Source organism: Phoenix dactylifera, chromosome 16 (genome assembly GCF_051530095.1).
Source record: "Phoenix dactylifera cultivar Ajwa chromosome 16, Ajwa_hap1_PhDact_Kaust_v1.1, whole genome shotgun sequence".
NCBI classification, from domain to species: Eukaryota; Viridiplantae; Streptophyta; class Magnoliopsida; order Arecales; family Arecaceae; genus Phoenix; species Phoenix dactylifera.
Window position 1 is genome coordinate 15,507,856 of NC_143205.1, and position 14,085 is coordinate 15,521,940.

At 38.0% G+C, this 14,085-nt stretch overlaps 1 protein-coding gene across 2 annotated transcripts; it reads right to left on the minus strand.

Moving 5' to 3' along the window:
• Positions 1-3,792: 3,792 nt before the first annotated feature.
• LOC103706403 (uncharacterized) lies at positions 3,793-6,927 on the minus strand. Of its 2 annotated transcripts, none has more exons than XM_008790491.6 (2): positions 5,797-6,927; positions 3,793-4,368 (listed from the first exon to the last, which is right to left on the minus strand). In XM_008790491.6, the coding sequence occupies exon 1, from the start codon at positions 6,694-6,696 to the stop codon at positions 5,800-5,802; it is 897 nt and encodes a 298-aa protein (XP_008788713.3). In that variant the 5' UTR covers positions 6,697-6,927; the 3' UTR covers positions 3,793-4,368; positions 5,797-5,799. The 2 variants fall into 2 exon arrangements, with proteins under 2 accessions (XP_008788713.3, XP_038970813.2); XM_039114885.3 differs by lacking the exon at positions 3,793-4,368 and adding an exon at positions 5,291-5,559 and having other exon boundaries at positions 5,797-6,924.
• Positions 6,928-14,085: the final 7,158 nt, after the last annotated feature.

The following is a 14,085-nucleotide window of genomic DNA, read 5'->3' on the forward strand; positions in this document are numbered from 1 at the left end:
AGCCCGCAATGTCCACATCTCGCCCGGTCCATAGACCGCGATTTTGTACGGTCCACGATCGCGTACGGTCTATAGACCATGATATCTTCAGGTCCATCGACAGCGATCTCGTCCGGTCCATAGATCGCGTACGGTCCATAGAACCACAGACCGCGATTTTTGTCCGGTCCATGGACCAGTCCATAGAACCATGGACCGCTATTTTGTCCCGTTCACGGACCACGATCCCGTACAGTCCACAGACCGGATCTCGGTGTCCATAGACCGCCATGTCTGCTGCATTGGAAGCAACGTCTTCTTGTCCATAGACCGCGAACGCGAGGTCCACAGACCGCGATTTTTCGGTCCATAGACCGCGATCGCGTTTGGTCCATAGACCGCGATCGCGTACGGTCCATACGCCGCGATGTTTAGATTCTGGCTGAACGAAGGCGAGTTCGGATGCAATAATATTTCTTCGTACTACCAGAATAAGCATGCAGGCATTTCTTGACAATAACAGAAGGAAAAGGAGGCTTACAAACAAAGAAATAATGGCCCTCGCATCGGCTGTCTACAGCCTATAAATTCTGGTGACAGTATTTGAATTATTAGAAAGAAAAAAAAAATCTCAGATTGATAGTTTTGTTCTTTACCATACTGATGATTCTACGAACTCCAAAAGTATTCTAAGTAATTGAGTTATTCATGAATATTCAATAAACAGACTACATGGCTAAAGGGATGGTATTGACTTCAAAAAACCCCTTCACAAGTTAAAGAACATGCCAATGAAATAGGTTGAAACAAATCAATACCTGGATTATACAAACTCTCGCAAATTATTTATGCCATACAAAATACATGGGGATCTTACATTGATGGCATCATATGTTGTTGATATTGTTGTCATAGTTGCTTCTGTTTGTAGTAGTTGTCCTTCCATGTTTGTTTTTGGATGAATGATGCATGGGTCTATGATGATTCATGTCTGTTTTGTGATTTCAATCTCTTTGAGAAAAAGATTCTGTTCTTTCTGAACATTTGCCAAATCCTCTGCAACTCTTATTTATGCCATAAATATGAAAAGTGAACATTGTGGCTGGACTTTTATTTTTTGAATCCTCCCCAAGAATATTTCTTGAAAAGCCATCCAACAACAACTACATGAAATTCTGATCCTGTTTTAGCCTCCTCAGAACTGTAGTTACACTGGAATCATTAGCAACAAATACCTTGGCAATTGATATCCTCTCATCTAAAATGATTTTATCTCATGATTCTACAAATGATTGCTTGGATTCCAATTTCAATCTTGAAATCATCAGCAACATGAATGCTGGAAAAATGGCACTATAGAAATCATGAGAGAATCCATTGACTTCACAAAAAGAGGAAAGAGTTGCATTACTCAAATGCACCATCATGACAGGTTCACTTCATTTGTAGCATTATCAGATGAGTGGGTTGGTGATGGCAACAGCATATGTGGGTTGGAGGGGCCGAAGAAATAATACACCAAACATGCTATGGTCCACAATAGATGGGGAGATATCCTACTTTTAATCCCTCACATAGATCTCCACTCTTCAAGTGGCTAAACCGAAAAATTCTCTGTATCAAAATCACAAGTTCAAGAAGAGCTATTGCTCACCAATTTATGCTGATTATATCGGATAAAACCCAATTACTCATGTAGACAGCTGAAGCAAGAGTAGAGACAAAAGAAGAGCTGAGTCTCTTTCAACATATATTTCTCATAAAACATTTTCGATGGATCGATAAAATTCAACTATAGAGCTTGCTCGATAGAAATCAAATGAAGGTCTCATGGTCAGGCAGCTTATTTAGGAACTTCTATTGTATATGATAGAGATTTTAAAATAAAAATGTACTTGTTAAAATCTTGTGCTAAAAAATTTATTTGTATACTTTTGAAATGTATTTCTCGACATCGTAAAAATTAACTTTCTTATTAACTTTTTATCACAATATAAAGGCTGGCGCTTATGGATGGAGATGGTAGTTCAATTTTGAAGGGCATCAAAATCAAACCAGCTTGCGCTTTGTTTCAGATGAAAATAAATTCTATTTAGTACATAAAAGATGGATGCATATCTATCTTTGTTAAAAAGATGAGACCAATATCAAGGGATTAGGTGGCATGATCTTCTTTTTCTTTTTCTTAAGTTCAGTGTGTGCAACCCCTATTCTATTGCCTCGTACGTGTAGTTCTACAAAGGGAATGGTCTTGTTCTGGTGGCCAACTCGTGAAACAAGAGACATTTCCTCGCGACAGGTGAAAAAAATTAGTATCCTTAAAAATAATATATTGGTAAGTATTTATAGGTGAATGACAACGATTTTTGCAGAGAAGCCCTTGCAAATTCAACTCTTCAATTAGTTATTGCAGAAAATTTAAACCATGTCATCAATAACAATACTCAATTTTACTCACAATTTACTCTATCAAGGAATCCTATCCTTAAATAAAAATAAACATCTCTATTTAGAGATGGCAATTTGCTCTGCCCTATTGGATACCCGACTTGATCCAACTCGCAATGGATCCAAAGCAAATACAGATAATAGTAAAATTTGTTCTAAACCCAATCTGAATATATATATATCCCTTCGCAAATCTTTTTCTCGAGGTAGAAAAAAAAATTATATTAAAAATATTTACTATAACTTGAGCCGATCCGATCTGTCTAACTCTACACACCCCATCCCACTATGAGACTCTATCTATTCTACTTTGCCCCGCCCCGAGGTAAGTACAAAATAAATATCAGATAATGGACTATCCGGTTTATTGCCATCCCTATCTTGCATGATGCCGGTGGCCTTACTTTAAATATCTATCTATAACTCTTTCGCACTCTCTAAAATATCTCTCGAACAAAAGGAGCTCCGCCTCCGCTTCCTCTTGTTTGCAGGCAAAGGCTGCAAAGACCCAAGAAAAATGATCACTTCCCCAAATTCTCAACTATTAATCCATCTCCTCATCTGTTGTGAGAGAAGACTCTCAAACTCACAACCACTAGTGAATGTGTCGAAGTTATTGGCAAGTATTTATGTTGTTCCACGCCCCCAGTCCAGCGAGATGGTGACGAGCTGCCTCTAAACATGGACATGTTGTGACCAAGTCTCCGGCTAAGCTTGGTCCGCGTGTAATCTTTATGACCTTGAGAGCAAAAGATACCCTCTCTTTGATCCAAAGCTCTTAGCAGTCGTTGCTTTGAATAATATAGGCAGTCAATTCGGTGTTTCTTGGCAGCACGAGGAATGATATATTATTTTAGCAATATTATTAGGTGAAACACTTTTAATGAATTAGTTAATTATGCACTGCAACCCTGATTTACTACACTTTAGATGGGACAAATGGTTAACAAAAACCGTATTTGGCGCAAGTAGAAAGAAATGAATAATCCTATTTTTCTGTATATATAGACACATACGCACATACGCATGCGTATGCGCATGTATATTTTTTTCAAGAAATTTTATCTCACGATGTTATTTTATTGTCAGTAAACATCGTATTAGTGAAAAACTAGGTTTACCGGAAGTCATTAATTTATTTGTCAAAAGAAAATGTTAGCAATTCTACTGAATTGAATGTCTGAGCTATTGGATCTTTTAAATTAACATCTAATTGCATGGAAGTTATAATTTTTTCTTATGAGACGGACAGTTATACATATCTAGTATAATTACATCCAGCAAAATCAGAAAATCAAATATCATAGAACAATAGCAGGATGGATGATATATTGATCCACAAAACCTCACTAAGACTGTGCGACATAAGAGTTAATCAAGTTCGTCGCTCCATTAACTTCTCTATAGATGTGTATCTAGCCAGCAGAGACACGTAGTCCCTCAAGCTCCTCAAGATGTCATACAAAAGCAGGTGGACGATTGCTGTCCCTGCTTGATTCTGGATCCATCCAACAACTATGGCTGAGTCATTTTTGACAGCAATAAAGTCTACCCTCAAGATCCATCCTGTATACATGATACCAGCTGATGCCACCCTTAGCTCCATCCTAGATAATGAGATTTTTTTTTCTTCTATTTATCAAAATGGATCGGTACATAGGTAATACAAGCCTGCATTGACATCTGCTTCGTTCTAAAGATGCATCATCAAGCAAAGGCACTCTATGATGATAAAAAACCATCTTCCGCCACATCTCACGTAAGCCTCCATGAAGCCGAATGGAGACGCATCAGTCCCGGAAGCGAGGCGCCCTCGGTGGATTCAGTGAGCAGAAAATGCGCGGGTCCCACCTCCATGTGATTACGTGTCAGAGTGCCACGCGCCCACTACACCTTTTAACGTTCGCACCAACTCACCCTTCTCAATTAAGGCCCACGGCACTGGCTCGTTACATAGGAAGGAGAAAAGGAATTACAAAACTAATTACATAACAAAAATGCTCAAGTAACTGAGAAATATCAGCCTAAAAGTTACTCAGCTAATGTAGCGTACTCTCATTGGTGCCTTAGAATTGGCATCATGAAATATGCCATCATGAAGCAAATTGGTTGGTGCAAGATACTTGAGTAATTTTTTTATGAATAATCTTTTAAAGTTACGGTAGCATTGCTCACTACATTAAACTTACAAATACTTTGTTTTCACCAAAACTGCTCATGCTACAATATCTTCTGAAATATTGAAATTTTATCCGACCATTCAATCCTTTGAATAATGTTTACTACTCAAAGTAACACAAATTATTCAATTATTTATGAATAATTAAACTAAATGAAGAATGACCAAGCCAAATTACATTGCTGGTATAAGCCAAATTAAAATAGATAACAATTCTACGAAAATAGAGTAAATGTTTCAAAAACTTAGGTATAGGCAGATTATTAGCTTAGTTCTTAGAAATTGTTTGTCGTTTTTTTTTGTTAGTATATTTTTATTAAATATTCTTTGGTATGATTTTTTTTTTCTCCCTTTTTTCCAAAAGTGAGAGCACAGGGCGAGGCACGTGGAGACCACGAGTCTAGTGGAAAAGATTTTAGCAATCATCATGTTTTCTGTATGATAGTTATCCATTTTCTTTTTCAGCAAATTCCATCATGACAACGTTGTTTTTTCTCGGAAGTTGTGTGTCCATAGCCATCATTGCAGCATTTTAACAGCAAATTAATGATGCAAAAATATACATACATACATACATACATACATATTATTTTATAAATATTAAGGAATTGTTTGGATATGGATATGATATAATTAATCTGTGAATCATGAGATCTCCATGAAATACAGAGAAGGAAAACCATCTCCCAAGTGAAACATCTTCATCTTATTAGACCTTAAAAAGTTCATGAGCCTCCATGTTTCCTAACCTCGTTGTTGCCTCTTGATTCCAGAGCCTTTTCTACAACTTTACATAGAATCACAGCCATCCATTAAATACTCTCGATGACATGTCACCATGTCACCGCAAGTTACATGTAAATCTCGGCCATCCATTAAATAGACTCCTTTCTCATCATACACAACCATAAGCATGTCCCGTGCCAAACTCTATCAAACTGTAATAACGGCCGCTACACTTTCACCAAATAAACCCAATGAATGCAAGAGAATTAAATGTCTAAATAAAAATCTTAATTGAAATAATTAACATATTCGGAATGAAAGAAAAAAAAACCCATTAGAACTCATTTAATTCCTCCGTCAAACTTTGTTTCTGATTTGTATATACATATTTTTTCAAATTGCATAAAAAATATGGAAATTTGAAGTCGTCGACCGCGTAAAAGAGAAGAGGGACGAGGGCAAACCTGTCAATCGAACCGGCCGAGGTCCGCCAGCTTCCTAGACCGGCTCGGTCCGAGAGAGGCGCCGCGTGCCGACCAGGGGCGGCAGCGGTGGCGGCTCCCCGTGCTCCGGAGCTCGCCGGAGATCATCCCTGACTCCGCAGGCGTCCCCCGACGGCCGTTGTGGCCCACCCTTATAAGCGGGCTCAGGCAGACCGCGAAGCTCGAGACGCCGGAGCGACCGCCGTGGTAGTGGTAGGAGCTGGCCGGGAACCGCCGCATCGGCGTCGGAGTCGGCCGCCGCCACCCGCTCGAAGATTCCGTCGAGTACCCACTAGAGCATCCATCCGCCTCGTCGTCGTCTATCTCCGGCGACATTCCGCGATCGGACGCCCGGCACGACGGCCGGGACCTTCCCGTCGCCGCCTCCGGTACCGAGAAGCTCCGCGGTTTCTTCTTCCGGCGGCGGGGGATCAGCGCCGAGAACCAGGAGCCCGATCCGGAACTCCTCGAGTTCCCCAGATCGCTCTCCGCTTCCTCCGATCTCTGGTGGCGGAACAGGATCGAGAAGACGGAGAAACGCCCGGAGATCCGGCGCCGGCCCTCGTCCGCATCGCCCGAGTAGCCGCCGCAGGCGGCGTCGAAGGTGGGGCCTACCTGGGGAGTACTGAAGAACCGGTGGTTGAAGTGGCGGCCGTAAGCCGGGCAAGCGTCGGATCCGACGGATCGGCGGTGAGAGACGTAGGGGGAGCCAGATCGGGGGAAAACCAGCGGCAGCGGTGGCTGGGAAGGGAGGTCCGGCTGCTGGCAGTGGTTCTCAGCCGGGAGCTCGTTCTGGGCGGCGATGAGGGCAAGGAGGCGCTCCCGGAGGCAGGAGGCGCAGACGCCGACGCCCAGCTCGTAGGGGTGATTCCTGCACTTCATCGCCCCGCCAACACCGTCGCTCCGCCGTCACTCCGCAGCCGCCTTCCGCCCCTCCTCCCTTCCGCCATCGGAGACCCCGCCGAAGATGCCGAAACCTCTAGAATCCAACAACAAGGGTTCCACTCTTCGATTCGAAAAAAAAAAAAAAATCAAGATCGAAAAACAGAGAGCGAGAGAGAGAGAGAAAAATCCCGACTTTTTCTCTCCTTTTCTCCCCTCCTCACCTTCGACACCTCGAGCTGAGAACAGGGATTATATTTAGAAATTCAATTAAATTGTTCCTCTGGACCATTTTTACCATATAAATTCCGCATAACGAGACAGAAAAGTTAGGGATTTGAAAGCTAATGTTACTGGCTTAGTAAGTTGCTTTCGAGTGGTTTAAATAGTCTGCAGGAGCATGTGATGTTCTCAGCAGTCAACACTGACTAGTATTTAATCTGCTCCACCAGAAATATTAATTTACTATAACACCCTTATAATTTATAAAAATTCTTAGAGTGTAGTCGAGGTACAATGGAAAATTGGGTGATGGGATGGCGGTGATTTGGGTGATGGTGGAATTTGGGCCGTTGGATCTGTGGCCTCCGGTGGGTTATACTCTAGGTACGTACGGTAGGCGGGGACGCGCACGATGGGCCGCAGCGGCAATCTAATTAAATGCCGCCAATTTAATTTCTGGGTGGCAGCGCCTGTTGCTGACGACTTCATGTCGCGCATATCGGCGATAAAAAAATATTGCAAACATCTTGGTACGTCATCCACGCGTGGTTATATTAAATTAAAAATATAGCATTATATATTGAATTTGGAAACGCAAGGCATTTGATGAACATATTGGAATGACTTTGGCTACACTATAGTCTATAGGCTCTTTTGGTCCGCGAAAAGCATTTATTTTTAGAAATATAATTTTTGAAAAAAAATATCTAAAAAATTATTTTTGGTATATTTAGTTGACTATAGAAAAATGACATATTTTCAGAGCTATAATCATGATTGGATTATAGTTGTAATTATAACTCATAGACATTTAAATAGTGTAATTATGAGACACTAGACGAAATGAAGCTATCCAATAATGTTGGTGCAAGTGGAAGCTTAGAGACTATGGACTTTTGGCATATAGTTCAAGGGCTATAATGAAGACCCATGTCTGTGCATAGTTTGAAAGCTATACTTTGAAGGTGATGTTTTCGAATCTTACAAAATCATTTGCCAGTATGCTAATCAAAGATTCAATTGATTACCACGTTTGTATTGTAAATATGCAGTTATAAATAATTCTGCCAAAATAATAAAAAATAGACCTAAAACGGTAGTCACAAAATTTCATAGCCTGCTCATGGATGGTTCTGCACTTCATTTGGTTAGCTAAGTGCTAATTAAGCACTTAAGTCAAATATCTGGTTAACTACTTATACCTATGTGATACATCACCTTTCAAATAAACCACATCATCAAATACTTGTTCATACACGAACCACTCCTAATGGCAATATGTGATTCAGGAATTTTAGTAGAAAATGTTGTGTATGCATTTGTTAATTTACACCAAGTTTTAAAATGGTGGATTATATGTAGCTGACAACTCATGCAGGAATTGTGTATATAAGAGTTGCATTTATAAGCACATATGTGTGTGTGTTCTGCCTATACATACCATCGTTTGCCTGCAAATGCATATAGGTGTCAGCATTTACTCTAAATTTTTTATTTTATTTTGTGAAGCAAAGGGAGGCTTAGTTACATGTAAATATTTTAAATATTACATCTACATGGCATGCAAACATTGTGAGTGTTACGTATATATCAAAGACCCTAATAGGTTACCACTGTGGTGGTAGCACGTATGGAACGGGGCTAAGATTCCATCGGAGTGGCCTAAGTTCGAAATGCGCGGGCGTCGACTCGGCCACGTGCGTGTTTGAATTTCGTGAGATGCCCGGCGTTCATGAAATCACCACGGGTGCGTCCGCAAAAAGACCAAAAAATTTCTGCTCAAATACCCCTATAAATATCCCCTATTTCATTCTATTCTAGGCACGAAAAATTAGAGAAAAATACTAGAAAAATTTTGGAGAAAAATTCTTCCTCTTGGCCACTTCTGATTTTTATTTTTGCAATTCTATTCAGTTTATTTTATTTTTTTTATTTCGTTCTTCGTTGGATCTGCAAGTTCGATCGGATTTGATTTAGTTTCTTCCGAGATGTACCGAAGAAGAAGTTTTGGGTCATCGTATCTCTGAGGAGGATTGCCGGAAGACCCATATGTGGGGACAAACACTTTCTTAGGACAGCGTCTACGTACTTCGACCTGCCTTCAATCAGGCTATTTACTCTTACTTTTATTTTAAATTTAATATTAGTAGATCCGTAAGATTTACAATTTTATGATTTAAATTTATTAAATGAACAAATTTATTTTATGCTAGAATAGATTTCTTTTGTGATAAAATAGATTTATTTTGATACCAAATAATATATATATATATATATATATATTATTATTTTTAAGAATTTCTTTTAATTGCAATTATTAGATTTATTTGCTTAGTTAGGTAATATATTACTAACAATCCAAAGAAGTGCTCTGTTTATTTTTTTGTTAGTAATATTTAATTCAGTAAATCATTCTAAAAAGGTAATAATTTATTTAACCTCCAAGAAGTTTATCATACCTCCATTTGGACTCCTCAATGAGTAATTTTTAGATCCCATTCAAACAGAAAATTCAGAAATTGTTTAATACATAATAATTAATTCATTGAATTGAGTTATTAGATCTCAATCAATTATTCTAATAAGGTAATAAATCATTGTAATATATAATTTATTGAATTGATAAATTAGATCTCAATTATAATAATTGATTTGTTAGCACAAAATTGGTAATCAATTATTCTAATAAGGTAATAAATTTTATAATTCATTGAATTGACATTTTAGATCTCAATTATAATAATTAATTTACTACCACAAAATTAGTAATCAATTATTCTAATAAGATAATAAATCTTATAATTCATTGAATTGACATTTTAAATCTCAATTACAATAATTGATTTGCTGGCATAAAATTAGTAATCAATTATTCTAATAAGGTAATAAATCTTATAATTTATTAAATTGACATTTTAGATTTTAATTACAATAATTGATTTGTTAGCACAAAATTAGTAATCAATTATTCTAATAAGGCAATAAATCAATTCTAATATATAATTTATTGAATTGACATATTAGATTTCAAATACAATAATTGTCTAGCTAGCACTAAATTAATAATTAATTATTACTAACTTGAAAAATTCAAACAAAAAATTTGGAAATTGATTAATCCATAATAACAAATTTAAGTTTGCACTTAGGCATTTGTAAAAATTAAATTTGTATGATTTCTAGTGATTATATTCACTAACTAATAGTGTCAAAGAAAAGCTTGTCAAAAAAGTATACGTGTCTAAGAAAGGCTGGTACTTAAGTGAGCCTAGTGCTCCACCACCGATCTGGAGCTGATTTGGCTATTATTTTTTGGATATATCAACTAAACATTCAAAATTCAATAAAAATTATAGTGCAATCTATTGACATAAACTTTTTGCCTTCATTCAGGTTTCTGTCTCTTTTCTATGATCTTGAATCTATGGCCTCTAACACTAGTGACCACCTTAGTGCCAAACTTGAAAAATTTGATGGCTATAACTTTAGGAGGTGGCAGAGCCAAATGCGGTTCTAGCTCACCACATTAGGGTTGATCTCAACCATAGGTGAGAGCACTACTAAAGTTGATAATGGGTCCAACCCAACTACTTTATGACCTGCTACTCGCCAAAATCCAAACCCAAATCGGAGTTCATCCTCCTCCCACACTGAACCTTCTGCCTCCACCGGTACACTCTCTAGGACATCTGATGAGATGACTATCATTGCATTCATAGAATCCTATGTGCCATCTCTGAAAGGTTGTATAACATTTATTACATAGCCAAGAGTGCCAAAGAACTCTAGGACACCCTAGATAGCAAATATGATCTTGATGATGCTGAGGTAAAGATGTTCAAGGCCTCCAACTTCAATAACTTTAGGATAGTGGACTCAAAGCCTATGAATGACCAAATCAATGATTTTGAAATCCTGATCCACTAGCTTAGGGCTAATGGAACCGATTTGGATGAATCATTCCAGGTAGCCTATTTGATAGATGAACTATCCAATTTCTAGTCTGATTTTGCTAAGACTCCAAGCCATACCCAAGGAGGTCTCACCCTAACCCAAGTTTTGAACTCGATTATAATTGAAGAGCAACATAAGCTCAAGAGTAAAACCTCTATTGGACACAAAAACAATGCTTATAATGTAGAGGCTCCACCTAGAAAAAATCAGAACCGACCCTTCAAAAATAAACATTACAAAAAGAAGCCCTACAACCCTATAAACCCTAACCACCACAATTGAAAACCTATCCAATCCCAGGAGCAGAAGAAGAAGAAAGAGGAAGGTGGTGTTCGTTTCTGTTATGTGTGTAGTCGGACCAACCATTTGGCTCCCCAGTGCTTCTATAAGAAGATTGGACCTCTTCAATCCAAGACGAAAGGTCCACGCACAACCAGTGCTCAAGTCAACATGGTAACGTCCGGCGCTGGCTCCTCTAATACTGCTTTCAGGTTTGTTTCCTTCACTCCTGAAGTTAACATGCCTTTACAAGCACTTGATTGGTGGATTGATACCGGAGCTGGTATTCACATTTATTCGGATCGCTCCTGGTTTTCTTCTTACCATGTCTCAAATGGAGGAGCTGTGATCATGACAAACAGCTTGGAGGTGTGTATGCTAGGAGTGAGACGTGTAGACTTAAAGCTTACTTCTGAAAAAGTCCTGTCCCTACACGGCATCCAACATGTTTCGGTTGTTAGGAGAAACCTAATTAGTGGTTCCTTACTTGTCCAGCAAGATTATCGTCTTGTTTTGAGTCCAATAAAGTTGTAATTTCTCATGGTGTAATGCTTATTGGAAAAGGATTCCTAAGTGAAGAATTGTTTGAGTTGAACGTAATAGTTCCTTCAATAAATAAAAATCCTTTGATCATGAATATAGAGCCTTCTTCTATTTGGCATGGTAGATTAGGTCATGTAAATTATAATACAATCAAGCAACTAATGAACCTAAATTTAATACTAAAAAGTGATCTTAAGAACCATGAGAAATGTGAAATCTATGTAGAAGCCAAACTCCCTAGAAAGCCTTTTAAATATGTTAATAGGGATTCGGATCTATTAGAGTTGATTCATAGTGATATTTGTGACTCTGGTAGAACTTCTAGAGAAGGTAACAGATATTTTGTGGCCTTCATAAATAATCTATCCAAGTTCTGTTATATCTGCCTAATTAAAACCAAGGATGAGATGCCTAGTAAATTTAAGATTTTTAAGATCGAAGCTGAGGATTTGTAATTTTATGATTTGAATTTATTAAATGAATAGATTTATTTTGTGCTAGAATAGATTTCTTTTGTGATAAAATAGATTTATTTTGATACTGAATAATATATATATATATATATATATATATATATGTATTATTTTTTTAAGAATTTCTATTAATTGCAATTATTAGGTTTATTTGCTTAGTTGGGTGATATATTGCTAACAATACTCACATGTAGGGCAACCTACGGGTGGGGAGGGTATGAGTAAAACTTGTCTACCCACATCGAATAATTTCTAGAGGTTTCTACGTGGGTGAGGTCTTCCTCTCCTCCCTCTTTCTTTTTTTTTTTTAGCCAAAAAAAAACCATAATAGGTTCCAACGTACATGTCATTTATGATGTGGATGGCACAGACAATGTATTGTATTTGTTGTGCTTGCTGCTTCACGAAGCATGGGAGAAAGGATGGATAGCTAGAAGCATCTCTTACAACAATATAAAAAGAGAATATTGTATAAAAGAGTGATAGAAAATGTATGAAGAATTACTAGAATATCAATGAAAACTACTTCAATTTATTTGTCACAGTCTTCATTTGTTTCAAACATTTTCACATATATATTCTAGCCAATTCAAGAAGACTATATTTCCATACAAAATTTCCATTAGCTTTTGAGAAAAAAATATTGCTTCCATGAAGTTCGCCAGGAAAGGTCCCTAACGTAAATCACTATCCTATGTAGTTGTCTGTTTTAGGTGCGTAAGATGGCCACCACCTTGAAAACATTGATCCTTCGATGTCGGCAAAAGTTTAAGTTTCGAAGAGGTCAATTCATAAGTAGGAAAAGCATCATGGTTTGGACGAACATAAAATTGCAACATCACGTATCTTAGCTTTTATCTTTATCTATCTTCTACCAGCAATGAAAAGACAAAATAGAAGGTGAAATCCTGTTCATCAGCAAACTTCCTTGGCTCTTAAATAATATACAATAGAGACAAAGAGCCAAGTGCCATGGTTGGTGAGCCTCCCACAAGCTGAACATGTTTGAAGGTGTCAAGCTTGACAATGGAAGTATTCAACTTGAGTTTCGTCACAACAGTTATACTTTTCTAAGCACACCATGAAGCATAGTGCTTGATTTCTTTAATAATCAATGGATACATGGGTCCAATGCTTCTATGCTTGAATCCTTGAGTGCATGACAAACGGGCATGACACCAAAGTCAAATCATTAGCAACTACAAGAACAACAACCCATTGCTAAACAATAATTAACCCACTAAACCCATTCCTAATTTTTTTTTCTTTCTTGTCTCGTATCGCAAGCATGCCAAAATCGTCGGATACTGCCAGCTAAGTCCAATCAAGACCGTCCAGCTAACCCGACACCTCCCATCACCCTCAAGAAATCGAAAAAAAAACAGAAAGTAACAAGATTAGCTATTGATTACCGCCGACTAAAGGCTTAACTTGTCCATAAACAAATGGATTTATGGCATAAGATGAGAATAATTAGGGTTTGGTAGCTTTGGTTGTGGCTTGGTTTTGCCGGATGCTTGAATGGGGATGTCACAACCGCCGGAGGTTCCTGATCTCCCGTACACGGCCCGTTTTTTTTTTTTATGGTGGTGAAGTCTCGTGCCGCACTCAAGAAAGAAAGGGAACGCCTTCCAAAGAGATGGGCTGTTAGAGTTGTAGTGGCCGCTAAGGGAAGTATCTTATCATGCCTTCAAATGTGGGACCTTGATTTTTATAATTAAGTAGAAATATTTAGAGAGTCAAAACATGTTCTTAGGATAATGAAAACTAATGCCATTAATTTGTGCACTCTCATCATCATCATCATCACACTTGTCTACTTTTGTCAACATTATTGCATCTCATGGTCCCATGCCATCCAGCCAGCCAGCCATAGCAAGAGCATTAACTATTTGTCACTCTATTTCTTTGAAGAAGA

Coding starts and splice junctions, on each gene's coding strand:
- LOC103706403 (XM_008790491.6), bottom strand. CDS start 6,696: ATGAAGTGCAGGAATCACCCCTACGAGCTGGGCGTCGGCGTCTGCGCC.